Genomic DNA, 27,897 nt, shown 5'->3' on the forward strand with positions numbered 1-27,897 from the left:
CATATGCGTTTAACTGCATTGAAGCACAGAATATAAGAAAATTTTTATTTAGACAATGCGGGTCACCATAGACGTCGGGTCACCATTGTGCACAAACCTGCATCCCTAATTCAGCAAATAATTTAACTAATTATATAATCAAGATCTGAGGCTGGAATGAAAACCTGCATACACACGGTCCTCCATGGCAATGAGTTTGACACCACTGCTCTATGGTCTCACACTGAATCTGGACTGTGCCAGGTCCAGCTGTGGCCAGAAGCACTGTAAGGCAATGAATAATTACGCGTGTGGTTGTCCACGGAGGAAAGGATTCGGAACTGTCTGTGCTTCATTGCATAAGAGCGACGAGTCCGGTCAGTCAGTGCCTGCAGTCAGGCTGCGTCTGCTGCACACGGAGAGTGATTCTGCAATGCAGGCGACTGAGAGTGCTTCTGAAATGCAGCGAAAGCGCTGCACGTGGTGGGCTGTGAACTGAAAGGTGGCGGCTGCTAAAAACACGCGCTTTGGAAGAGAACTTGTGCTTGACTGTGCTCTCACAAACTGAAGACAACACTGACATTTAGCGGATTGTTGACCTACATATACAATTGGGAGAAAACAGAGAATAAAAAATTGGGTGAGCAGGGACTGATTTAGCGGGGCTCAGGTGTGATCACACGAATTCAATCCACCATGTGGGCTTTCTATTAAAGTGCATGCATCAGACCACTGTGATGACGATAAGAATTTCCATTAAACGAGTATGATGCATAGACTGTAGGTATGATAACGTTTTGCTGACATCTAGTGGGTGAAGGGAGAACTTCAACACAAGTAAAAGTGTACGAAGGATGAACGTGTCACTCTTCGAGCAGCAACAACTTTCCTGCATCGTAATCCGTTCAACAGATCTCCGCCATAATGCTTTTGCGGAGTCATGTACTCGCAATATGTGCCCCGATATAGTTTTTTTTTCTTTCTATTAAACGGACATAAATTAAAACAAAGGAATTGGAGTAACTGCAAATACTACACAGGCTACATAGAATTCGGTGTAAAACGGTTTCCACGGAATCCACCATGTAGGTAGGACAATGTATAGCTTACCAAAACTAGCACTCAGGAGCCGGTAAATCGTGAGTGACTATATTTTAAAAAAAGAAATTTTTAGTAGCAGAAGTAGAAACATATGGTCCTTTCCCTCGGATGTCACAGAGAGGGGAATCGAGGTAAAAACCAAAAATGTCATGACCGGGAGGGGCTTATGGGATGCTGGCGGTCTTTCGAGGCGGGGATTCTAGATATCCAGGTGTTGGGACAGAAGTTCGTGTGGTGGCTGCTCCGTTATCTCCGCGTTGAATACATCAGCATAAACCAGCGTGTGGCTGTCTGGGTTGGCTTGCATTTATGAGCGCTTGTTAAAAAATCCTTGTATATTTATCTGGAACTAATTTATTGGAGTGTTACAGTATAAGAAAAATGAAAGTTCAGGCTGGGGTCATCCTGGTCGTTTTGTTCGTCGTTTTCGGGTCTGGAGCCGTAGAAGAGACTGACCAAGAGCAAAATGCGCTGGAAGAATTGTTGGTAGAAACCTTGGTAAGTTTCCCTAAGTTTTTAAAAGCAGAAAATTAAGCTGGTAGGCTAGTGGCTGTCGCGTAGACTATTGCAGTCGTGCAGACACGTAGCAAGCAAGTTCTGAAAACACTGGAAAGCAAGATCGTTTTGATGGCAGTTTCAATCATGCAGTTCTTAAGATGTGCTGAAAAATGGTTATTTTTCGATCGTATTCATTTTGATTTGACTGGTATCCGGTTGGGGTTTTTTGTTTTAAACTTATTTTTCCTTGCATTTTGCACTTCTTTCACTCCCCCGTACAAGATGAAACCTGAATCCTGCATTGAAACGTCAGAAATTGGAGACACCCTACAAATCCACTATACGGTGAGTAGCTACAGCGACACGAGATAGAATAATGCAAAAACGCTCGTGTATTTTTATTTTAAATGTAACGCCCTGGCACCGCCCAGTGGAAATACATAGCATATGAGCAGCCGAGAAGAGCTGAGTGAGTTTCACTTTATACACGTTGTCTCACCAGTGAGCTGTGTCGGGGCTTACCCCGCTAAACGTGCCAAGCTGTCACTTTGAAACACAATGGCTTGTGACAAAAGGTGCGATTACGAACAGTTTAAGAGGGTCTGCCTCCACAGTTACACTCTCTGACTTCAGCTCGCCCCGTTAGCTATACTCTGCAGGCGTCCAGTCGGCTGTTATTTCAAAGGTGGAGCAACACGTCAGCACTCTCCATGCGAAGGCGAAAGGTTGTGTTCTTGAGGACCTGTGGACGTTTTGCTTGTAGAATATCTACCATTGTACTACTAGTCAGTAGCAAAAAATATATAATTGGTTCATGAACACTGAACATGTTATTATTCATTGCTTTTAATAATAAAAAACGTGCGCTGTAGCTGTAGTTTTCAAAGTTGGACTTTCACCTTTGCAATACTGGAGATTAGAAAGATGTTTACCATAAGTTACACTTTATTGGTGCCTTCGTACTTGACTGGGAAACCAATGTAACTCAGCTGAACGAAATTAAACCAGATTTCAAATGCAATGAAGTTATAAAAAAAGTAAACTGTAGAGATAGACTTAACTTTTTTTAAAATAAACTGATCTGCTGTCTTCTCTGCTTTTGCCCTGTATGCTGACACAGTGAAAACAGAGGAGATAACAGATAGAGGAAAGACCACAGTGCAGAAAGACCTATGGCAGGGCATCGAACCCTCAACCACATGGGGGTTCCAGCATGGCTTGAGTGTCAACCACACTGCAGACTGCACCACATGTCAAGCCTATTATTAATAACTCTGTGTGCATTACTGCTTGGTTGATAGCAAGTTTGGAATAGACTAATAAAGGAATCCATGTACATCACTGATTACAGCAAACAAGCAAGGAGAACTGAGCTATTACATTGGTCAAGGCAGCAAATTCATAGGCTAAACATTACTATACATGCCATACACATACACTATACAAACCAATTTCGAGTTCACTGACTTGACAAGTTTATTAAGTTTTGTTATCGGCAGTCATTGGAATGTAATTAAATCATTTGCAACGGAGCATCAATATTAACAAGGATCGCAGTTAAAATGTGGGCAGCATGTGTCGTGCCTAGAGTGCTGTATGCCATGTTGGGAAGGTCATGAATTCAGATCTCAGGGAGACACTGCCATTATGCCCTTGAAAAGGGCAGTTTGCTTTAATTCACCCAGCATACATTCTGGCTGAATAAACAGTTTGGGGACTTCATTCACAATTCAGATAAGGATATCTGTACCACAGGTGTTTACCCCACAAATAAACCAGCAATAGCCATGTTTTAATCACAGGCTGCTAGTCAGCTTTTGAAATTCACAGGACAGGTTGAGTGAAGTGCTGAACGTTAGACTGACAGATACGATGACGGACAGTTGTGTTGGGTGGGTGAGATTTCAGAATGGGTCAAGCTACAATGATCTGTTAATGGCTGACTTGTTTGAACCAATCAATCAATCAATCAATCAAGACACTTTGCTCTCCACGGTAACAGGCAATGATTGGTTGTTATCAGTGTGAGCATATCGTAGCTCCACCCAATCTGGGTCTCATGAAGCCCAGCTCCCACACTGCCTCTGAAACATGACCTGGGAATGAAGACACCACCCCTGCACTTAGAACTGGAATGCGATTAGAATGTCATGTAGCACAATTAGAATGCTCCCAATGCTGTTTAATGATTGGTTCAGATCAGGGAGGCGCTGATTGGGGCTAATAGTGCAACCCATTTTTGGCTTCTTGAAGCCTTGTTCTCATGTGCCTAGCGCTAGACAGGGCAGTTAATTTAATCTGCTGTAAAAGAGGCAGTCTGATGCTAAGGAACTGCTGGCAGGAGACTGATCACCTCTGTATGCTTCACTCAGACACATTGCCAAGAGTAATTGTTGGCAGCAGCAATACTAGCGATTTTGTCACATCTTGACTATGACAATAGTAGCAGTAATACTAAGTGGTTTTAGTGCAGGTGTGGTTTATTACACAGTTTCTATCATCATCACACCTAACTGGACCACAATAAAATGTAATAATATCGCTCTCCTTTCCAGGGAAAGCTGCTGGATGGCAAAGTCATAGACTCCTCTCTTTCTCGGGATCCTCTGGTTGTAGAGCTGGGGAAGAGGACCGTTATTCCAGGTGATATCACATAGGCCCCACCCACTCAACTGTCTGATGGTAGAATGGGACTTTATGAACATCATTATGAGTGGAGATGCAGTAAGCTGTCAATCCAAGCCAATGCTTGTTAGAACCAATCGAAATAATTTGGTCTTCACACCAAACAAAATGATTGGTGTGACAAAGCTAGCCATTGACTTTAAAATATCTGAGATAGGGAGTATGGCAAAATGGTATTTATTTTTAAATATACAAAGGGAAAACAACATTTTTCACAAAACAGACCTCAGCCCTTCTTACCGAACAGCCTCCTTTCTGTTGGTTACACACCTGCCTTTAAGACCTGGAGGTCGTCCTACTCGCTTATTTTATCCATCCTTGTCTCCTCAGTCCTTGCTGACCCAGAAATCGATCGAGGTCAGCCATATTTAAGGACATTCCAACCTCTTAAATGCTCCTGAAGGAGCTAGGAGGCTCCCGAAGGATGCTTGAGTAAGGAAACACCAGTGCATCCTTTGCGGAACTTTTTTTAGAATATGAGACGTATAAATGATCCACCTGTGGATCCACCTCTCCCATCTGCCATGTCTGTAATTGACGTGGCTTCTAACTGATGCTTGACTAAACAAGGACATTCCGTTTGCCTAGTACACGTTTTCTTGATTCAGCTGTCCTTGCATCCTTTCCTAAAGACCTTTCTTTGTGTCCTTTGTTGGGCTGAGCTAAGGAAGCAAGGAAAGGATGCAGGGAAAGGATGCAAGAAGGTAAAATAAGAGATTGGAAAGAGCCCATGTTCATTGCAGACACCAACAGAAGTGCGTTCAAGTTCAGTGAACAGAGGCGAATGTTCGTGGCGAACATGTTTTCTTTGAACAGTTCGGCACTGCGGCATCTTCAATTGAAATACCCAACTGGGAACATTTCCCTCAGTCCAGTGTCCATTTTTGTTCACCAAAACTACCTTCTCAGACCGTTCGCTTATGTTTGCAAACGTTCACTGCGAACACAAAGCTAACGGAAAAAAGTTTGAAATAGTTTGCAAACGTTCGCCTTGTTCGCTGAACTTGAACGCACCTCTGGTGTGCAGCTGGCCTTAATCAGTCACAGATTCTGTGACTCTTGTTAGCAGTTTAAGGTAGACTGAATTTATAGCAGTGTCAAACAGAAGACATGTTTTAAAAACATTCCAATCATTAAATAAATCCACAGTCTTCATCTTGACAATTGGTTCATCTCTTTCAAACAGATAGTCCACTGATTTGCATGAATCATTGAGTCAGACAGTCTATGTAGAATTTTTCCTTTAGTTTTGCAGTAGAAAATGTTTGGTAATATGGTTACTTAGTAACCTCTACTATTCTTCCTTCCTGCCTATTGATGGGATGATTCTGTCTTCTCTTTAACAGGGCTGGAGCAAAGCTTGCTGGGAGTATGTCTAGGGTAAGTGGTCAAAGGAGGATAACACAAGTCACACGACAGATTTGCCACAGAAAATGATGATACTGAAAATGAACTAGTTGCATGCGCCTCAGTGTGTTGCCTTCTTTAGCAGCTGTGTTATAGCACATAGATAAACCTTCTTGGATGGTGAATGACGTGACCGTTAGTCTATGGATGCAGAATGTTCACGTCAGATTACGTGGAGAGTGCACATGAAGATCGGGCCTTTCATTCGCTGCTTTAGAACTACAAAGTGTACTGCCTGTGCATTCTTTGGGAAACATGGGAATAAATGCTTCATGTATGTTTCTTAAAGTATTTGGCCGTAACTTTTTTTCCCCCCCTGATCGGTCTCCCAGGCAAAAAATCAAGGCCACCATCCCATCTCACCTCGGTTACGGAAAGCGCGGCTACCCTCCGACCATCCCAGGTAACCTGGGGCTCACGCTGGGGCTCCGAGCGGGCTGACCACTCAGAAGCGCCGGGCCGTGGAATTCGCCACCTCTGCCACGGGCCCATGACTGACCGTAACGGCAAGGGGGGGAAGGGGGGGGGGGTCGGTCAGGCACACGCAACCCAGGCTGGCGAACCACGAAGCGGCTGCTTTTAAATAATGCATAGCTAAATGGGGTCGCTGAAAGAGGCGGCAGGCATTGTGACAGGCGCCCAGTTTGTATGCGGTGCACACAATAGGTGTGAATAGGGCCCAGCGGAGGCTGCCCGTGGGCTAAGCCTGGCACGTTTGTGGAACTGAGCTGAGGTACAGAAAGGGGCGGGGGCCAAATACAATGCAGTGTTTATGTACTTCCACCCTACAAACTGTCGGCTGTGTGCACTCTTTCACAGCACTTTTTTCCCCCATGTAGATTTGAATCATGAGAAAAGATTTGCTCATTAGAAGTTTTACAGATACGTTGGTAATGGTAACTTATCTAATAAAATGCATTGTCAGCTTGAGGACTGCATAGAGCCAACACACCCCTGGGTGTGCAAGCTTAGCCAGATCTGACCATTCACATGCACACAGCACATTTTATCATGTGGCTGATACAGGACAGATGCTGTCATTCTAAATGCCTGGGCTTGATGTGTAGATTCACTTGAGCAAATGAGCACGCTCCTGCCCCCCACTCATCCCCAGGTGACTCCGCGCTGGAGTTCGAGGTGGAGGTGGTGTCCCTCACCAAGCAGACGCCCTGGCAGAAGCTGGTGAACGACGTCTTGCCCCTGGTTTGCCTGGCCCTGGTGCCCACCCTGTTGGGTCTGGTGGGGCTCTACCTCTACAACAAGGCCAGCGCCCAGCGGTCCAACAAACGAGCAAAGGACAAGAAGAGCAAGTTAAAGAAGAAATAAAATATAGATTTTTAAAAAACAAGGTGCCTGTCCCGTGTAGGTAATTGTGTGTGTGCACGTGTGTGGGTGTGAATGCATTTGCTCTCTAGTAAATAATGTGAAAAAAGAAAATATCAAAGTGACTCTCAGAAGTGCGGCATGGCAGTCCAGCTTCAAGAGGGTTGCCATGACAACAGGGCATGGCGCGGGGGGAGGCGTGGGGGTCATGGGGTGTCAGAGCAGGGTAAGGACGGCTATGTGGGGGAAGCACAATGAACCAACAAGTTTCGTCTCCAGTGCAGATGGCATCCAGTGGCACCTGTGTGACTGCGTTGTTTTTAAAAAATTAAAATTAAAAAAAAAAAAAAACTTAGACGATAAGGAACACAATGGAGTGGCAGAACCAGCTCTTTCATTGTTATTTTTTAATGGACTTATCTGCAATGACTTCTAAGACCAGCTGAGTTTGGGTGGCTGGCAGAAACAGGCGAGTAACAACTGGATTGGAAATTGTTTTTTTTTTAAATTTATTTATTTATTTATTTTTTAAAGCAGAAAACAGTGGAAATGAGCATCTTGACATCAAAAAGATAGCCTACCTTCAAACAGGCTGCAAAATACAGAAAGATCTGCTACGAGCGCAATTTATTTTAAACCTCTAAAGTAAAGGTGTACTAGATTCTTCAGCATATAATCTATGCCATATGAAATGCTTTGAGCTCCTGACATGCATTAGATTCTTCTTGGATACAATGATTACATCTTGGAAAAAGGTCCCAGTAAAACCTTTTAATGGAACCAAAAAGAAAAAGCTGAATAGCTGCAAATTGCCTGAGACTTGTTTATGATTAAATTATTTCTGAAGAGTCACCAGTAGGCCTGTTGCTTGCATGACCTAATGCCCATCCCTGAAAAATATGAGCCTACAACTATCATATCTCCTTCCTGCTGGGTTGAGGTTCACAGCTGCACTGGTGATTCTCCACAGTGTCTACTTGGGGCAGCAGCCTGCTGCAACACCAGTGTGTCAAGCATGCTCAGTGTTACGGAGTCATCACTTCCTTGTGTGGAATTTGTGGTGGTCCTGTTTTAAGCAAGTGCCTCTATTTAGGAACCACCACTTAATTTCCTTTGCTGTTCTAATAGTATTCAGGTACAAATGCACACAGACACAGTCCGAAACTAGAAAACCCACCCAGACACACACAATTGTCCCTGTGCCTCATTTGGGAATGTGAATTGCACAAAAAAAAAAAAAAAAAAAAAAAAGCACAGATTATGTTTAGGTTTAACTGTCTTCCGAAGTAGAATTCTATGGCGATCTGAGAAGTCAAAGGCGCACAGCGCCACCTACTGTTTTGGGATGGGCGGCGTTCAATTCTACATTATGCACAATGTAAGCAGTACTGATTTGTCCCTGCCCCGTGTCGTTCCGAGATGGACTAGTTCCACAACTTGACTTTCGAAGGAAAGTCAATTTGAATGTACTACATGCGTTTACTTCCACAGTAGTCTGGCATGCAAATGAGCCAGTAGTGAACTGACAGTAATGCATGCCCAGGACAATAAAACACCCGCAACAATGGCTGGGAACGTGATTTCATAGAAATGAATGCATAATCTTATAAACATGAGTATATTATGTGCAATTATATCCAACTGTATTAGTTACAAGAGGAAAAACCACAAAATCACGCTTAAGAAATAATTTCATTTACCAAGCTTTTATTTTGAAATCCTCATACCAGCTTCACGAAGCTAGTGCTAGAGATTTTGGAGCGCGACAATTTCCGTTCTTTCTTGCAGCCGGAGTAGCCAAAATGGTGAGTGCGAGCTTGATTCGCACGTGGGTCTCATGTACATTTCCCACATTCATGAACATACTGTTAAACCACTCGTTATACAGACACGCGTGCCCACATTTCCACTTTCCACAAATTGAATGTAATAGAATAATAACGCGGTAATTGGTAAAGTATGAATTCCGCGAATACATGAGCCTTGAGTGGTATCGATGCATACCAGACCCGTACCATATCTTTTAGCTAGGTTGCCAAATAAGTGGCATATACGTAAGTAGCATGTCTGGTGATCTTAAAGTGATAATCGTTATTAAATTGGTCCTATCCTGATGGCAAATCTCATGTTTTCTTATCGTAGCTATCAACGTTAGTTCACATTCTTGTAATAACCATCATATCTATCGTAGATGCCCCGGAATGGTAACATTGCCTCGTGTTGGTAGTTCGTGTAATTTCGGTAATTGACATGAAGTTATATGTAAAGTTGTATAATGTTTTTGGTTGATATTTTAAAATTGTTTATGGATGCGTCGGTAGTTCGCGGCAATCAAGTTTACCTTCTATGTTTACCTTCTCCAAGTGGTTACTGACTCCACAGTTTATTGGCCAGCCATCTCGTCGTGTTCATTGTTAGTAATGTTCGCCTGTCTCCGCAGACAATGAAGAGGAGGAACCACGGGCGTGCCAAGAAGGGACGAGGACACGTCCAGGCCATTCGCTGTACAAACTGCGCCCGCTGTGTTCCCAAGGACAAGGCGATCAAGAAATTCGTCATCCGGAACATCGTGGAGGCGGCTGCAGTCAGGGATATCTCCGAAGCCAGCGTCTTTGATTGTGAGTAGCAGCAGCAAAGATGCCTTCCTCTCTTCTCTTGTGTATTGTGACTAACCATGAAATGCATCACAACTTGTTTATTTTTATGATTGGCTTTAATTATGCCCAGGGTGTGAAATTGTTTTTATGTGCGACCAACCTTGGTGCTAGTTTGTCCAGTCTGTGTTCTATATTTTAGAGTGCCTCCGTCCCTTATTCAGGCCCGAACATAGGCACAAAATTGACCCAAAGGTGCACATTGTCAAGCAATAAAGCCCCAATAAGCTCCACCTGCAGGATTAAGACATGCACGCAGACTCCACAAAGCAAGAGAATGTAACATTACTTTAACACAGATCTGGAGCAGAGGAGCAGCAGCCTCTAGATTAGTGGTCTCCAACCCTGGTCCTGGAGAGCTAAAGGGTCTGCTAGTTTTTGTTTTCACCTTAAAATCAGGACCCAGTTGAGACCCAAGACACCAGGTGAGTTGAGTTAACTGTGTAATCAACTACTCTTATTGATTCATGATGTGTAGAGTCACTATGAAAACCAGCAGACCCTGCAGCTCTCCAGGACCAGGGTTGGAGACCACTGCTCTAGGCAAACTGCATAGGCTTTGCTGAATTTTGCTAAGAAAGGCCTTTCCCATACTGTGCACTTGACCTCTGTTTATATATCAAACATTAATTGGTGCCGTGTTCCTACAGCTAACTGTTTTCACTTAGCTGCCAAGTCAACTTGAAACTTCACATATGGGTGACCAGTAAAATATTTATTGTATTTGTTTTAAACTTGAACACAAGCCAATTTTATATTGTAAAGTGATTTCTATTTGGTCACAGGCATTAAATACGCTTAAGCACTTCCTGATTCCTTCAATAGCTTGTGAGCTCATCTGTCTCTTTGAGATAGATGCTTGCGTTAAGCTTTTATTATAATTAGATAAACTACCTGGCCAAAAGTATGTGGACACCTGACATCCAACATCTCATCAAAAATTATGGGCATTAATATGGAGTTGGTCCACCCTTTGCTGCTATAACAACCTGCACTCTTCTGAGAATGCTTTATACTCAATGTTGGAGCATTGCTGCAGGTATTTTCTTCCATTCAGCCAGAAGAGCATTAGTGAGGTTAGGCACTGATTGGGTGATTAGGCCTGGCTCGCTGTTGGCTTTCCAGTCGATCCCAAAGGTGTTGGATGGGGTTGTGGTCAGGGCTTTGTGCAGGCCAGTCAAGTTCTTGCCCACCGTTCTCAACAAAACCATTTCTATATGGACATTGCTGAGTGCCCGGGGGCATTGTCATGCTGAAACAGGAAAGGGCTTTCCCTAACTGTTGGGGAAGCACAGAATTGTCTAGAATGTGATTGTATGCCATAGCATAAAGATTTTTCTTCACTGAAACCAAGGGGCCTAGCCCCAGACCAAGGGGTGTGCGGATACTTTCAGTCATATAGTGTGTCTCTTTCCCTCCCTCTCTGTGCGCAGCGTACGTTCTGCCCAAGCTCTACGTGAAGCTGCATTACTGCGTCAGCTGTGCCATCCACAGCAAGGTGGTGAGGAACCGCTCCCGGGAGGCGCGCAAGGACCGCGCCCCGCCCCCCCGCTTCAGGCCCAGCGTGAGTCCCCCCCCACCCCACCGCGTGCGTGTGGTACTGAGCAGATGCTGAGTGTCTTCTCAGGCAGCCGTGAGGACAGTGTGGGACTCCTGAGCCTCGCCTTGTATTGCCAAGGGGGGACAAGAGATTTTGGCGAGGGGGATAAAATACCCACTCAATTCAACTAGAATGCAGTTGAATTGAGTTCTTGAAATGACTTATTTTATTTCATTATAAACGGATGTGTGAGCTAATGAAGCTAGAACCAGGTTGGGTGTTTGTGAATAAACTATGCTTCATCACAATGATGCGTTGCCCAAAAAAAATGTTTATTTTCTTTTTCTTCCTTTTTTTTGTTTTGTAACAGGGTGCTGCCCCGAGAGCTCCCCCAAAACCCATGTGATGTGGACCACCCAGGAGGATGTGTACATTTGTTATGCTATACGAAAAATAAAAACGATTTTGGATATATCTTGCTGTGCTGCGTCGTTTGTGGCTGCATGCAGACCAGTTATCCTTATTTCCTGGGGGTGGGAATTTACCATTAGCATTTCTCATGTAGTTCCAGGTATTATAGCAGTGCAAGAGTTGGCCTCAACACAGAGCTCTTCATCTTTGCATGTGGTCGGTTGTCAGATTTACTGCTAAACACTAGGGGGAGAAAAGGGGGAGACTTGTGGGTTATGAGATAAATGAACCCCTAGAGCTATGTAAAAATGTAAACTCCAGCCCAATAAGAATGGCCACCATGTCACTTCCACCTTAAAGTAAAATGGCTAGCTGTTATCTTTGTCCAACACTCAGGAGAGGCAGCCATGTTATGGCTGTCCGACATACTTGTACATGGAAGCATGTCTGAAATATGACTGTGTAAACCAAGCATTTACTGGAAGTTTTTATGTGGAAGGCCAATACATGTCATTTTTAAAAACATAAAATAAAAATCTCTTGCTTGGGAGACCTTAGGACCCTGCAGGTGCTATTTCGGTAACCCCAGGCCTATCGTATAATTAAGATATGAAAGGCCAGAGTTTACTAACATCAAAGGAAATGACATTATGAAAGTTAAGGTGCTATACATTTGTTGATTCATGAATTATCCTTCTACAAGCCTGACTTTGAACTGTTGAAATAAAACTATAAATTGACTGTATAAATTGTATAAATATTCAGTGTATTCCTACAAAAGAAACAAGGTGTTTGTGCATGAACACAATTGAGTTCCTGGCAATTACTCAGATTGTAGGTGTAAATGGGATTAATGTGTTTACAGTATGCTAGAAAAGGCACCGTAACAATGAGGGAAAATATGAATATGCAAAAATGCGTATGTATAATGCTGTGACTGAATTATTGTCTTGTGTAAAGTCTGTTAGCTTAAAATACAGCACTTTTTTTCATACTGTTTTAAAAAAAAAATCAGTTTGACCATTTTCTGCATCAGCACATCACTCTGGGATATCTTTTAACATTTAGGTCTGATCAGACAACTGAGAGTTACCATATAATTATGAGTGAAAAAACCTTTACCATACTCCTGCCAACTCAAAAAAAAATTGTCTGTTTTTTACAACAAATATTACTTTATTCAATTTTTTATAAGACATGAAAAACTATGTGAACGGACAACTGGGATATGCTTCTCCTTAAGAACAAAAGGAAATGACACCTTCCAGGAACCACGCCTCTTTTCCAAAAAACTTGAGGCAGTTGTAGACGTATTACAAATCTGAGGTAAAAGACTTCTTTCTCCGTCATATAATTTGTGTTTTCACGCAGAATAATAAAAGGTGTGGAGCTTGTGATAAATCCCGTCAACGCCAGTGGCGCTCGACTCCCCGCCTTCCCGTTCGTGAGCAGCGTCTGGGACTCGGCTCACAGTTCATATAAAACTCTTTTTATACATCTGTGGGATTTGAATACATTCCAAATCCAATATACAACAACGAAAAAAGCACACAAACAAACCAAAGGAAAAGAGAAAGAAGCACAGAACACAGGCTGGGGTTAACGGGTTATCTGCTGCCAGAACGAAGCCAACCCCGCCCCCCCGCCCCCACTGTCCACCGGCGCGAACCAGGTCAGTCTCCTCAAGTCTTCCACACACGTGTACACGTGCACATGCACACGCACGCACGCGCACATACGGCTGGCTTAATCTCTTACTCATTCTTTGTTATATCAGCCATCTAAGTGCATTTGTATTTAATATAACTATACTCATCATTAACTTACACACACACACACATTGCATACATATTGCAGATGTGTGTATGTATTTGTGTATATATATTTATACCCACCCTTCGACTCTGCTGATTCGACAGCAGATGTGCCCAGCATATTTGGTCACTCGACCATTCCTAATCAAACAAATATATTGTACATTTTCTAAAAACATTTTTAAAAGGACCTTCAAAGTTCAAAATGCATCTTTTGTTTAAAAAAGGAACAACAGCTTGTTTAGTATATAAATTACTGCACTGGTATCGCAAGGAAAAGGTGTTTTACATTCACCAAGGCAGACTGAGACAGATGAACAGACGCGCGCGCACACACACACTCACACACACATTCTCTCATTACCATCATTTTGCTTCACAGCTGGTAGCACACTAGCCTAGTAGCCTTAAAAATCTTTGTGATATTCTTTTAGTGCTTATGAATTCCTTCCTCTACGTGATTATTATTTTACATTTGAAAGGATATCCTTTTGCAATTAAAGTGCTACTGCAGCGTTTTCCATCAAACATTATATGTGCCAAAAATGCCCTCCACTACACAAAATATGCCATTTCCCCTTTTGATAAAATCACATTTTAAAGCCATAAGAACATACATTAAAAAAGAGGGGCTTATGTAGGCACAGACTGTAACAGTAGAACTTCAAAAATTACATTACCCACAAGTCCTCAGCAAATAATTGTTTCTGCATCATGTGTGAAACAACTCAGACTGTGGGCTAAGAACTCTTGCAAAGGAGAAGAGGAGGAGGTTAAAATGGCCAGTAACACAGTCGCACATCCAAGGCACGGCTCTTGCGCCAGGACTCAGAAGTGCAGTACTTGAGTGCAGAAGGTAAACAAACCCATTTTAACAGCAAAACAAGCGCACAGGTACCCAAACAGCCATCCGCCCACTTCTCTGCTCTGTTGCTGTAGCAACCATGCAGTGCTTTGCAGCGGAAAACAGCCGAGGGTTTTTCTATTTTTTTGACCTTTCAAAACCCACCTGCTGCTCCTCGCCTCTGTACTCTCTCTGCGTGTTTTAAATTGAGTTTATTTTGTATTTCATCTCAATAGCAACTTGTCATAAATCAGTGCAAAAGGGATAAAATGGGTTCTGCCTATGCCCCTTCCAAAAAAAGCCCTCTAACCCTAAAGCGTTTGAATATTAAGATACACCACCCCCCCAAATAATAATTAAAAAAAACAAATAAAAAAACAATGAGGAACATTAGAAAGTGCAATCCTCCACAGAGGTCATCCCTCTACCCCCACCCCCCAAAAATGCCCCAGTCTGTTGAGATGAGTCTGTGATCTGATCTGCACCAGTGCTTTAAAGCTACCCATTGACCTGCATTGTCACGCAATGGACTATGTTACTGTCTACAGGAAAATCACAGCCCAGGCCCCCCAACGAGGCCAACCCCAACATGGCCGACCCCAACGAGGCTGACCCCAACATGGCCGACCGCTGGTTTCAATGTCCACCATGACCACGCTGCCAAACTCACCCAGTGGAAAACAACGGAAAGCCTAAAATATTGTCAAAATGACACGATTGGATGTAAGAACCAAACAGCAGAAAAAACATATTCTAAATATTACTACTATTAGGGCCCAAAGAGCAGAAACTGCATTTATATTTTGGTATTTGTGTAATGTGAGCTCAATCAATATTCTGCAACTCCTTTTAAGGCAATGGGTGTCTGCTCCTCTCCAACAAGAGATTCTTGCTAGTATCAAAATGATTAGCTCCTACTACCTTTATACTTCATAAATATGAGGGCACTGGTCCTTGACCACACCCCCTACATAAATATTCATAAACGTATCAAATTGGAATGTTTCAGATTCAAAGAGCTTTCGCTGCTAAGAGCACAGAAATAACTAGATTAGACTAGAATCTGTGCTTCCACCCGGCCAGTGCATAGTTCATGTAGTTCATAACCCCGCAACCCTGACCCCCCAGGCCTAAAAAAACCCAGCCCTCAGACCGAAGCCCCGTAAACCTCCCAGCCAATCCCCTGACAATGATTCTCCATCAGCAGCACTATTTATACAATCTTTCCACAACTTTAAAGGCCAAAGGTCAACCACACAGGAGAAAGGCACTTCTGAGGCGAAATAGTTGTGCTTTACCAAAACAAAATAGTTTGGGGGGAGGGGGGTTGTGATGGGGTGTGCCTCCATCAGCAAAAAGCTGGAGGTGAGGTTTGACAGCCCCACCTGTATGTGCATTGGTACCCCTCCCTCAGTTAGCCTCTGCAAAAGTCAACAGTCAACACTTAGCACAACTCCTAACGCCCATCTACCTCACTGACTCTGGTGCAGATCAAACCCACTCGTCTCTAGGTTCTTAAAGCAGGGTTACGACAGACTGAGACATATAAATGTATATAACTAAGCGGCTCCATTTTACTCACAAGCCATTTACTTCCCCGTTTGGACCCATTAGTACGTGGATATACAGTCGCGGTCTGTCTTAACCCTATTTTAGTAAACTAGGACTCATCCTAATCTCAAACAAACACAGGCTTCTCTACGTGCGTAGCCCCGCCCTTCCCCGCCCTTCGGCCCGCCCTCAGCCCAGCGTGTGCTCGCCGCGCACGATGTGGGAGGAGAACTCGTAGCGGTCGGCGCTGCGGTGGCCGCAGATGTTGCACTCGAAGGGCTGGCGGAAGCCGTGGCAGCCCATGTGGATGGTGAACATGACGTGGTCCAGGAAGAGGATGCGGCAGTGCTCGCAGCGGTAGCACCGCACCGGCTGGCCCTCGCCATCCAGGAGCCGCAACGGCCCCCAAGAGCCCGGCGAGCCCGGGGGGGCCGCCGCAGGGTGGGCCTCGTCCCGCTCCGGCTCCCCCCAGTCCCTCTCTTTGGCGGGGGCGGGGCTGCGCCTGTCCCGACCGCGTGGCTGCTGCTGCGGTGGTGGGGGAGGAGGGGGAGGAGGAGGAGGGGCGGGCGGGTAGTGTGGGTGGTGGTGGTGGTTGGAGTTGCCAACGGCGATGCCACACTGGTCCCCTGCCATGCTCTCACTGTCCGTGGAGCCCTGGCAACTGTTGCCGGGAGACTGGGCATGGCTATGGCCCAGGTGGGGCAGGTCCTCGTGGCCCTCTCCCGCCTCCCGCCCACCTAACCCCGAGACCACGCCTCCCAAGCCGGCCCCGCCCCCGGCGCAGTCTCCCCGCGGTCCCAGGGACCCCAGCTGGCCGTAGATGGAGCTGATGACGGGGGTGAGTTCGGACAGGCAGGTGACCACGTGGGGGTGGGGTAACCGCAGCGACCGGCGGGGTTCTGGGCCCCCACTGCCACCGCTTTGTCCACTGAGGTACTCCCCTCCGACCCCTGCAAAGTGGGCGGAGTCCACCCCCTGGTGCTGGGGGCCAAGTGCGTCTCCCACCTTGTCGAGGGTGGGATTCAGCTCATAAGGGGTGTCGGCCATGTTGAGATGCATGTGCTTTTCTCCTTTGCAAAGAACACAAACACACACTACTGATTACTGACCAACTCAACACATGGAAAAGGGCATGTCTGCCTTTTAAACACAGTATACAGTAGTACAGGGGTCTTAATCTCATTTCCTCGCCGTGTCTCTTGGACACTGCATCCCTCTAGGAACTGAATCTGAGATCTCTGTAGTAGAATCTTAAAACATTCCTAATGGAGGTCATACAGAACTGAAACACCAATATTAAGAGTCTTAATCCTTCAGTGATCAGAACGTTATTTTGTAACTGTATGCTAATTCTGAAAATAGGCATCTCATTCTGTAACTGCATATACATGTAGTTTCATACCCATTCAGCAGACCAGTCAGTCTCTGAGGTTTGTATCTGAGGTTCTACTCTACCCACAGTGTTCAGATTCGGCTGGTGCTACACAACGCATTTTCCTCCGAAGCAGAGCCATGCACACGCACACACTCACCCACAAACTTCTGGGGTGTGGTCCTCTTGCGTTTGGTGATGCTGTTGGCCAGCCTGTCGATGAAGGGTGACTGTATCAGAGGGTCTTGCATCAGCTCCAAGTCCTCGCCTGTACAGGACAGAGCCAGCCTTCATTACTGTTCAAGTATTACCCTGGGCGTGTGACTGTATGTACAAACTGCCAAAAAATTAAACATGTGAGGTATACAAGTATACTGATAAAGCAGGTGCTTCCACTCCGATGTGGTGCCTGAGTGCAATTAACATCCCAGTATGCTTATGGTTGTGTATGAAAACGTTGGGCAGGCTCAGCTTCCCATTTTCTTTGCTAGAAGGGAAGATCTCAGTGACTCTGAAAGAGGAGTGGTTGTTCAGGCATGTCTGGCAGGAGCTTCAGCAGCTAAGACTGTTGAGCATGCTGACATTTCATATGGAGCAGTGGCTAAGGTGATGTTGGCATGGACGTTTGAGGAAAAGACATCAACAAAAGCACACAGTCGAAAGTGCAGTCCTCAACCGTGATGTCCGTTTCTAAGTTCAAGATACAAGGCCAAAAGGATGAGCAACTCGGAATCAGGTGACTGGAAATATCAAACTAGGCCACGAGCAAGCAGTTCCATCAACAGTCTGTCGAGAACAAAGAGAGATACCATGGTTGTCTCCTTTATTTTGGCAGTTACTGTACCTGTAGGTGTGCGTTACCCTTTACGTATGCGTGTTTGTGCGTGTGAGTGTGTATGTGTTACCTTGCGCGTGTGTGTCTTACTCTGTGTGTGTGTGTGCGCACACATATATTACCCTGTGTATCCTGTGTGTCTGTGTATGTGTGTGTGTGTATTATCCTGCGTGTGTGTGAGTGAGTGTGTGTGTGTATTACTCTGTCTGAGAGTGCGTGTGTGTGTATTACCCTGTGTGTGTGTGAGTGAGTGCGTGTGTGTGCATTACTCTGTGTGAGTGTGTGTGTGTATTACTCTGTGTGAGAGTGTGTGTGTGTGTGAGTGTGTGTGTGTGTGAGTGAGTGCGTGTGTGTGCATTACTCTGTGTGAGTGTGTGTGTGTGTATTACTCTGTGTGAGTGAGTGTGTGTGGTGTGTGTGTGTGTATTACTCTGTGTGAGAGTGTGTGTGTGTGTGTGTGTTACTCTGTGTGAGAGTGTGTGTGTGTGTGTGTGTGTGTGTGTTACCCTGTGTAAGTGTGTGTGTGTGTGTGTGTGTGTGTGTGTGTGTGTATTACTCTGTGTGAGTGTGTGTGTGTGTGTGTGTGTGTTACCCTGCGTATGGCTGCTCTGGGACTCCAGGCTCTGTTGGTAGCTGTGGCAGCGCTCTCTGTGCTCCTCCAGTGAGCTCTGCTGCTTGTAGTTGCGGCCGCAGTAACTGCACTTATACGGCTTTCCCACGATGGGGGACGCCACTGAGGGAAAGAGGGGGAGAGGGAGCAGGCGACAGGGAGACGGAGAGAGAGAGGGGGTGTAACAAACACATACATGCACATCATACAGCAGTACATACACATACACACATATATATGTAAATACAAAGTATACCATCTTTTACTGCACACAGAGTGAATATCTTCAGTTCATTTTACATTATGTTCCCATTATAAAACCCATTATGTTTCAATAAAAAACAAGATAAATTGACATCTGTCAATAAAATAAATAAGTCAAGAGCCAAACACACAGGGTAAAAAACCCTATGATTCCGGGATTTCCGGAGGAGATCTAGTTCGGAAGACACTCCGTCATCTTTTCTTCTCTCTCCGTTTTCCATCGAAAAGCTAGGTTTCGCCTCTCGTCACGATTCCCCGAAACGGCCGCTCGGAACTCGCCTGTGACGTTCACCGGCGCCCTTCCTGCGTAACTCTAACCCGCTGCCAGGAAGGTGCCCCCCCCGGAGAGACAGCCCGCCCCTCCGTCATTCCGCCCAAAAATCCGCACCTCTCTTTCTGAGAACTGGTGCATTTCTGGTTTACACCGGCGGCGCGGGGCCCAATCCGGGCCCCGTGCAGCAGGCAGGCCGCAGTCACGCCCGGCGCCTGTGAAATCTTCATTAATTTTCAAAACATCAACAGGATTTCCTGTTTTGAACATATTTAAATGTCATTCATATGTGGTGCAGCACTGTGGCCTGTGCACCTGCACTCTGCTACCTGTGAGAGACCCAGCCGGGCCGATCCACTTCTCCATCCGGCACGCTGTCGAGCCCTCGGACAAACATGGCCACTATATTCCGACCCAACTCGACCAACACCCCCAATTCCTGCCTAGTCCCCACTTTCAGTCAGTCAAATCTGATATTTACTGCACAGTTTATCCAGGGGAGCACCGAGAGCAGCTGAAAACAAGAAGATTCACTGAAACAAGGCATACATTCGGCCTGCGGGCCAGAACCTGCAATTGTCAGACACCTGGAATGTATGCAACCACCTTGTGTGTCTGATTGAATGGTTCTCTAACCCAGAGTCCTGGTGATCCACCGCCTAGTTTGTTTTCTATGCCACTGTAATTCACTTGTGTCTGAAGGGGCTCAGCACCTGTTCGCCGTCAAAGATTAAAACAGTGGCCTGTTTATGAGAGCTAAAGCAGCCAGGTGTTTATGAGGCCATTTTCTGAATGAGGGTATGCTGCTCGCCCATTTGCACACAGCATATATACCTGTCAACATTATTTCAGTTTGGAGCTGAACAGAGGAAACAAGGGGTATAATGAGCCAGCCTGGTCCAGCTCTATACCGTCAGACTGATGGGGTCTCACTACAAAGCTGGGTGCTAATTAGCTGTGGCCTCAGATGTTTGGTTCTTAGGTGGGCAGCACATATTTTGCACTGAGCAGTTTTTTCATTGAGCTTTTCAAAATCATTCGACATGGCACTCTTTTGCAAGCTGGCCATCTTTTCAACTGACAGTAAAGTGAATGAGAACAAGCCCCGCCTCTCCCTCTATCACCCTTTTAGAGCAGTAGCCTCGGTAACACTTGCTGATCCTTCGTTCTGTCTTTACTAACGGTTTTAAGATTTTAAAAAGAAAAAAAGATTTTCGATTATTTAAATAGTGGACATGCATGTCACACTTGCGAGTGACAATTGACGACTCAGCAAATTATTCACATCCCTAACAATGAGCCAGGTGTATACTGGTGCCTGCACCTCTCCATCGCCCCCCGCCCCCCCAGCGCCCCACGGCGGTCGCGCTCTCACTGGAGTGGGTGCGGAGGTGTCCGGTCAGGGCGTCCCGACGGCGGCAGGCGTAGGAGCAGTACGGGCACTTGAAGGGCTTCTCCCCAGAGTGCAGCTTAATGTGCCGCAGCAGGTTCCCCTTCTGAGTGAAGGAGGCTCCACACTGGTTACACTTGAAGGGCCGTTCACCTGCCAGCACAGGCACACACACACACACACACACACACACACACGCGCACACATGCACACACACCAGCATACACACACGCACAGACACACGGACACCAGCATACACACACGCGCACACAAGGACACCAGCATACACGCAGACACACACGGACAGACACACGGACACCAGCATACACACACGCACGCACGCGCAATTTTAGGAAAAACAATCACAGCTCCCCTACAGGAACAGAGTTTGATGCTTCTGATGTACATTGACACAAGCTTTGGAAGCCACCCCAGACTTTTTAAAACTTTCCAGGGAAAGTTTCATGACTATCATAGGTCAGACGTTCAGTGAAATCTGGGAATTTTCCACATTGTAGCCAGATATAAACTGAAAATTTGTTTTCCCATAAAATACCGTCTTGCTGTAAACTTCTACTGAACTTGGGTTCAGGTGGAATGGGCACTGTTCGTACAGAACTAAATCAAAGTGAAAATATCTCTCTCTCTACACTGAATAAGACAAAGGCAGAGAGTGAAATCTGATACAGAAAATATTATTTGAAACAATCTCAAGTCATCTTTCTTCAAAATGATTATGTTTAAGTAAGCTGATGATACTAAAAATGTAATTATTCTTGGATTTAGGTTTGTGGTACACGTGCCAATATTGGAGCCATTCTTAAATCTCAGGTAATGATTGACAGCAGTGGTAGTGAGGGAACTGTATCAAAAAAGTTGCAGACTCAAACACCCGTTTGGACACGTCAACTGTGCTTTTCTGCACTCCTTCAGCGAAAATCTGGCACTGTGAACTGGCACTGTGAAAGACGTGGCACAATGAAAGATCTGTGCAAAAGCTTGTGGAGGTTTGCATGCCGGGGGGCTACCTGTATGCCTGACTAATTAATTGCAGTCTAGTTAGTGAAGGGTTACTTCTGCGTCAGAGCAAGCGCTTTTGCCCGTCTCTCCTAACATAACATTACACAGTATTTTGGCGGCACCACGATTCGGCCCCAGAAGAGCTCAAAGCCCCACGTTTCCTCAGTGCATAAGCTATGACAAGCAAAGCCCCCATGGGTAACTGCGTGTACCGTAAGCTAACCAACAATGATTCATATCGCATGAGCCAGGCTCAGGGCACTGCTACAGTCCAGGCAGGCATGACAGGTTCTGACAAAGGGGCATTTTCAACCACCGTGTATCCCAGAATTCTCCTTTAAAACTTTAGAGAACGTAACATTTACATACACCTTATTTTAACAAAGAGATTGCTCCATGATTCAAATTCAAGTCAAAATATCCGCTAACCCAGAAAATGATCTTAAATTACATTCATTTACCAGAAGACACTCTTATACAGACTGGCTTGCAAATGCAAGAGAAGCGACTTCCAAATAAAAAAGAACCCTCTTTATACTGCCATTTGTAACGCTCCATATAACATTTTTATTCACTTTTACTGGAATGACAAATCAATTTCAGCTCTCCAGATTACGTTGTTACTTACAATGGCTTGATTTGTTTCTGTTAAGACGAAGAAAATGTATTCCTTAATGAATGGATAGTTAAGTCCAAGTCTCTCCAAACCAGCTCCCCTTCCCCACACCCAAATCCCCGTTCCCCGTGCCCCCACCTGTGTGGCTGCGCTTGTGCACCATCAGCACGTTGGGTCCGATGCAGATCATCCCGCACACGTCGCATTTGAGCTTCCCGTTCGGCAGGCGGATCGGCCCCGGGGAGGAAGGCTTGGGGCTGGCCCCCTCTCCTCCTGCCGACTCCTGGCCCTCCTCCTCCTCCTCTCCCTCCATCTTCTCCTCTCTCTCCTCCTTCCATCCCTCCTCCCTCTCCCCCCCTCTCCCCTGCGGTCGCAACGCGGAGCCTGGGTCATCATCGCTGTACAGCTCCACCTTGATGGAGTTTGCTGGACAGACAGAGACAGAGAGAAAAGTAAAGAGAAAGAGGGAGACAGACAGACAGCCAGTGCATTACTTTATACTGTTCATTTTCTCATTAGATGCTCAGCAGAGAATGCCTTTTATAGTTTATGTTTCACCTCAGTGATTATATTACATGGATTATGACCGAATCAGCATGCTTAATTCTAAATACCATGACACAGTTCCGAGTAAACGGATTAATCGGTACGTCTTAAAGCAACAGTAAATATAAATATACAATAATTAACAGTCTGCATGTGTGTGTTTGTGTGTGTGTGTGTGTGTGTGTGTTTGTGTATCTGCGTGTGTGTGTGTGTGTGTGTGTGTGTGTGTTCGCGTGTGTACTGACCACTGAGGGAGCGGCTTGGGGAGGAATGCTGGCTGTTCAGAGTGCTCATTGTAGGCCCCCCTAGTCCCCCTGAGAACTCCCTCTCCATCGACGAGTCTCCGCTGCCTGCAAACACACACACATGCGCACACACGCACAGTTAATGAACCATAATATGTGAAATTACGCGCATACATAGCAAACACTCACAGTTAACACACGCTGTGCGTCTCATAACACATCGGCAACAAGTATTTTACCTAGTTACCTTCTTGTGATCAGTTACGTATCACATGCACTCACGAACACACACAGAATAAATGGACCGTAGTATCTGGAATTAGACACACGCAGATACACACACTTCAGTTGATTGTTGTTCTTACCTGACACATAAGAACGGCCATTGCAGTTGTCAGCATTCATTCTCACACCAGCTGACTAAGGGACAGACAAACAGAGATGGACAGAGGGATCAGAGAGGTCATGTGACCACATTCTCTATTGTCTAAAAGCTTCTTTTTTTTTTTTGCTCCACCAGAGTTACCTATATCCTCACCTTCGGAATCTTCCTATGCTGTACTGCAAGGCCATTAACACAGTGAAAGCCACTACCAGCCAAAAACCCCACTATCAAAGCCAGCCTGAGGATACTCACGTCGCCAAAATGACTGCGGTTCATGGCTGATGGTACTGGTTCTTCTTAAACCTAAACCCTTTTGCCTCTGCTCTCTCAGTGAGTCTTTGTCTCTCTTTGTCTCTCTTTTTAGTTGTTCTGTCGCGATCTTTTGTTCAAATTGTTCTTCGATTTTGCCTTTGTGTCCGTTTGTCTGCCTCGGGTTTTTGTCTCTTTTTTTTGCTGTTTGTTTTATTTTATTTTTTGTAACTGACTATGTCTTCGTCTCTGTGAAATCACTGCCTGGTGAGCTGGCGCACAGGTGAACGCGCCACACGCCACTTATAGGGGCAAGAGGAGGCACACGCACACCCCTGCGGCCCTCTCTCCTCCCTCTCTCAAACCCACAACCAGGAAATACTGAGAACAAGGGGGCGAGAAGACAGAGAAACCGCCTCGTTCTGACATGAGCATAGACGTTCGTCAAAAACTGGGGGGAAAAGTGCGAAAAGCAAGAAATGAGGGGAATTGGGTTTGTGAGAACAGCAGAACAAACAGAAAAGAGAAAGATGAATGAAAGGTAGGGAGGTAAAGAGCATTGAAGCAATACAAAAACAAAATAAAACATTTTTTATTGTATAGTTATACAGCCATGTTTTGTTATTATTCACATTTTTACTTGTTATTTGTTTTTTCAGCATAAGCTTTGGAAATACAGATGTATTGGCAAATCAACAAAGCCAAATGAAGTGAACTTAAATTAACTGAATGGAACTGAACTGAGACACAGAGAGAGAGAGAATGTGAGTGAGAGTGAGGGTGAAACAAACAGCAAATAAATAAAACAGAAAGACTTAGCGGAAAGGCAGACCTGTCACCCTAATGCCTACCAAGCTGATTTAAGGTTTATGACAGCGCTCTCTCCTAGACAAATTGGCACCCGGCGAGTTAGCCAAGTGGGCTGCCGTCTGCTGGAAACGTTGTGGAAACGTAACCTTTGAAACCCCCAGACAATAACAGACAAGGCATTTTCCAGAGGAACCTACACGCCCTCGTGGAAATCTCACAAAGTCACACACGTTTCCAAATTCACGCATGCCCAAAAAGGGTTCTCATCCATCGCTTTAGGTAACACTGCACAGGGGGAATGAGGAGATTACAGTACATAAAGTAGACATTGATTGCCTGAGTGGTTACTATTACCAGCATGCCCTGGCACCAACAAAATATAGACTACTGGCCCAAATAATACCAGAATAAGAAAATAATATTAATAATTTACCAGACTCCAAAAATGTAATGTAATAACCACTAAACTGAATTACAATAACTTAATTTAGAGATGACTCTTATCCAGAGCAACTTAAAAATGAAGTACATAAGCGTAGCAGTAACAGAAAAGGGTACTTCTCAGAATCAGTAACTGTGTAGCCAGAAGTGTGAGTCTAAGAACAGTTAGTCAGGAGCAAAATAAGTTCCTGTATTTGCAAACAGATTCCTTAGCTCACTAAAACTTTTACTAACCAATACACCAAATTTACAGTACTGAGCAAAATTCTGAGACCACCCTTTCAATTATTCTATTTCCAGTTCAATCAGCCATTTAGTGCAATATATTTTTTCAATGTCAGACAATAATGCAGGAAATGTCTATATAACAGGAAATTACAGAAAAGCCTCCACCGCTACATATATTGTCAAATCTATCATTATTTGAACACAGTATATTATTTTGTGTACCCTACTACCACTTTAAGCCTTTCACCCTTCCAATAAACAAATGAGTTACAAACATGTCCCCCCACCTGATGTTGTCAATAAAAGTGTCCAATGATGCTATGTTAGAAGCTTTTGCCTTTAAAAGTAACTATAACATTTAAACAAACAACTACCAAAACACACTGTAGCTGCCTTGCAGATTTCTTTGTCATGTACATCTAAATGGCTAAATGTGATATGTCTGATGAGATTACATATAGGCTATGAAAATTCAACTGAATAAGCAACGTGAAAGTCAAAGGAAAATAAGTGAAAAAAAACAAAAGTTTCAAAAACTGAAGTTCAAACAATTTTACAGATGAATGGAACTCCTAACAACAGTGCAAGAACTGGTAGACGGGGGGGGAAATCAGGCTGCACTCTTGCTTCAGATCTGAAGAAATCCACAGGTGTTTCTGTCAATCCTTCCTCAATGCTATGGGTCTGAAAAGATGTGAAGCTGTCAAAAAAACTGAAACATATGATATTGTACATAGTTGTAGAGGCTTCCTGTAAGTTTGTTAAATATACATTTACTGTATTATTTTCTGACATTGTGAAAAATACATCACTTGAAAGGGTGGTCTCTGTCTTTTGCAATGTACTTTAGTTCCAATCGTGCAACCTGAAAGACCACTTAAATTAAAAAGAGGGACGTAACTTCACTGGCAGAAGGAACGATATATGAAAAATGTCCTCACCCAGTTGCATAACCGTTAACCTGGTCAGCTAGAACGTGAGCCATGAATTAATAAACCAACAAGATGTCTAACTAGCTAATATTATGTAACCCAGTCAAGTCAACATGTGAAAATCTGTCAAATCTACCTGACATAGCCATCTGACTGGCTACTGCAACTTCCAACTTCAACAGGAAACTTGACTAAGCCAGACAGTTGGTAATTATAGTCAATGAACACGACGAAACATATTTTTGAATAGACTTGACCATGAAAGTAACATCAGCTATTATCTCATTGTCTATTTAGCGATTTATTTGGCGAGGTGGTAGCAAGCTCTCAAGAAATTACGACAGGCTGCCTAATTCGTCTCGAGCTGCCGAACCACCGAACCTGTCACGCGAGCTACAGTAACGATAGCCAGCAAAACAACCTGGCAGTTTTTACGCATGGAGTTAATCACAAGTAGCGATTAAAGTCATATTGAATTTCGATTGACAGGTTTTGTCACTCCCTTGCCGCAGTAGCAAACGAGCTATAGCTATAATTAATTGCATTGTCTGCGAAAAGCTGTGGATAATGTTTCTTTTGCGCCGTTGCTATGGCACCCACCGCTAGACCGATGCAAGTTAGCTCAGCAGCTAGTCTTATTATTGTTAGCTACTACCGATTTACAGCACTCTCGTTCCTCTTAAACATATAAGCTTCATTCTGCGTTCCATTTGCCTTACCTGGCGATGGACTCCGATTGACGGATTTATGTGTCTGGGTCTCAGTTTGTTTTCTCTGGAGAGGGCAGCATCTCCGGGAGCTTTTACCTGGAACACCAAACAACTTCCGGTCCCACACCGGGATACAGCCCCTAACAATCCATAATTCCACTGTAGTATCCCCGATCGCCAATGATTGTCGAATACATCGATGTTGGACAGAAGTGGAGAACGACTGCAGTTGCGTCGTGCTTCAAGTAGAACTGCGAACAGTATGAAAGTTGACGAGCGACAATCGGGGTGATACTTTTGTGACCCTCTTGAGCTCTATGTTATGCAACAAGTTTTTTTTTTAAACCTTCATTTTAAATGTAGATACATGTGCTGTGTCGCAGTATCCGCTGCATAGCTTCAATAAAAAAGTAATTCAATTAGGAAGCGACATGTACGAGTTAGATAGTTTTTCCGTTAATAAAACAGCGCTCATTACATTTTAAAAAATATTTGACATTCTGTTTAGTGAGGTGTTGAGGTGAAAAACCCCAGTATATATTAAAATGCATTTTAAATGAAAATATGAAAGCCTCATATTTTTTAGACTAAGACAAAACCAAGGACAAGAAAGAAGGGAGATTCTGGTTCTGTTAGCTTTCTTCAGTTAATCGTTAAACACTTTAACTGAACGAGGTAGCAAGCTTGCCACGTTAGTGGGCTACCGCATCAAAGCGAGCGAGCGTTGATCATTAGCTGACGGCTGGCTGTCGTTACTGTGTCCATTTATATTACTCTGTATGCACGCCTACCGTAGGGCCCATGTCAAGTGCAATTAAAGTAAGGATTTTGAACACATTTCAAGTAAAAACAACATAGTGCCAAGCAGAAATAATTTGAGTGTAATTTGCAAGACACCATTTGGCCATGGTGCAAACTCTTTTTCTAGGTATCCGCCGTGGTCCAGGTTTCAGTTCAAATCGGTAATTACGTAGGCGGCCAGTGAATGGCAACTGTCTAGCTACTTGTGAAACTTAAATTCTTCACGTGGTATTGGCATATCGAGGGATTGGCAATTCCAGTCAGGTGGTTGTTTGGCAACCCCTCTAGCCTTTCATTTTTAAGCCAGGGATCCAATGTGTTTTCATTGTGTTAATAGTGCTTGTTAATCAGTATGTTGTGAGTTT

The 27,897-nt window shown here is 44.5% G+C and overlaps 3 protein-coding genes and 1 long non-coding RNA gene across 6 annotated transcripts; 2 read left to right on the forward strand and 2 right to left on the reverse strand.

Moving 5' to 3' along the window:
• The first annotated feature begins 1,248 nt into the window (after window positions 1–1,248).
• Window positions 1,249–7,018, forward strand: fkbp11 (FKBP prolyl isomerase 11). The gene is made up of 6 exons (XM_064299019.1): window positions 1,249–1,578; window positions 1,861–1,923; window positions 4,134–4,221; window positions 5,610–5,643; window positions 6,003–6,073; window positions 6,785–7,018. Exons 1-6 carry the CDS (start codon window positions 1,462–1,464, stop codon window positions 6,994–6,996), a joined length of 585 nt encoding a protein of 194 aa, XP_064155089.1. The 5' UTR covers window positions 1,249–1,461; the 3' UTR covers window positions 6,997–7,018.
• Window positions 3,030–9,475, reverse strand: LOC135234417 (uncharacterized). The gene is made up of 2 exons (XR_010324104.1): window positions 9,335–9,475; window positions 3,030–6,923 (listed from the first exon to the last, which is right to left on the reverse strand). It is a non-coding gene; the product is annotated as an uncharacterized LOC135234417 (long non-coding RNA).
• Window positions 8,702–11,661, forward strand: rps26 (ribosomal protein S26). Its single transcript, XM_064299021.1, has 4 exons — window positions 8,702–8,798; window positions 9,434–9,611; window positions 11,081–11,211; window positions 11,558–11,661. The coding sequence occupies exons 1-4, from the start codon at window positions 8,796–8,798 to the stop codon at window positions 11,591–11,593; spliced, it is 348 nt and encodes a 115-aa protein (XP_064155091.1). The 5' UTR covers window positions 8,702–8,795; the 3' UTR covers window positions 11,594–11,661.
• Window positions 11,662–12,753: 1,092 nt separating this feature from the next.
• Window positions 12,754–27,760, reverse strand: LOC135234411 (zinc finger protein Eos-like). 3 transcript variants are annotated; one of them, XM_064299015.1, is made up of 8 exons: window positions 26,741–27,760; window positions 23,342–23,396; window positions 22,977–23,081; window positions 22,324–22,611; window positions 20,535–20,702; window positions 18,607–18,747; window positions 17,340–17,447; window positions 12,754–16,877 (listed from the first exon to the last, which is right to left on the reverse strand). In XM_064299015.1, exons 2-8 carry the CDS (start codon window positions 23,379–23,381, stop codon window positions 15,997–15,999), a joined length of 1,731 nt encoding a protein of 576 aa, XP_064155085.1. In that variant the 5' UTR covers window positions 23,382–23,396; window positions 26,741–27,760; the 3' UTR covers window positions 12,754–15,996. The 3 variants fall into 3 exon arrangements, with proteins under 3 accessions (XP_064155085.1, XP_064155084.1, XP_064155086.1); XM_064299014.1 differs by lacking the exon at window positions 26,741–27,760 and adding an exon at window positions 23,614–24,669; XM_064299016.1 differs by lacking the exon at window positions 26,741–27,760 and having other exon boundaries at window positions 22,324–22,597; window positions 23,342–23,362.
• Window positions 27,761–27,897: the final 137 nt, after the last annotated feature.

Source organism: Anguilla rostrata, chromosome 11, assembly GCF_018555375.3.
Source record: "Anguilla rostrata isolate EN2019 chromosome 11, ASM1855537v3, whole genome shotgun sequence".
NCBI classification, from domain to species: Eukaryota; Metazoa; Chordata; class Actinopteri; order Anguilliformes; family Anguillidae; genus Anguilla; species Anguilla rostrata.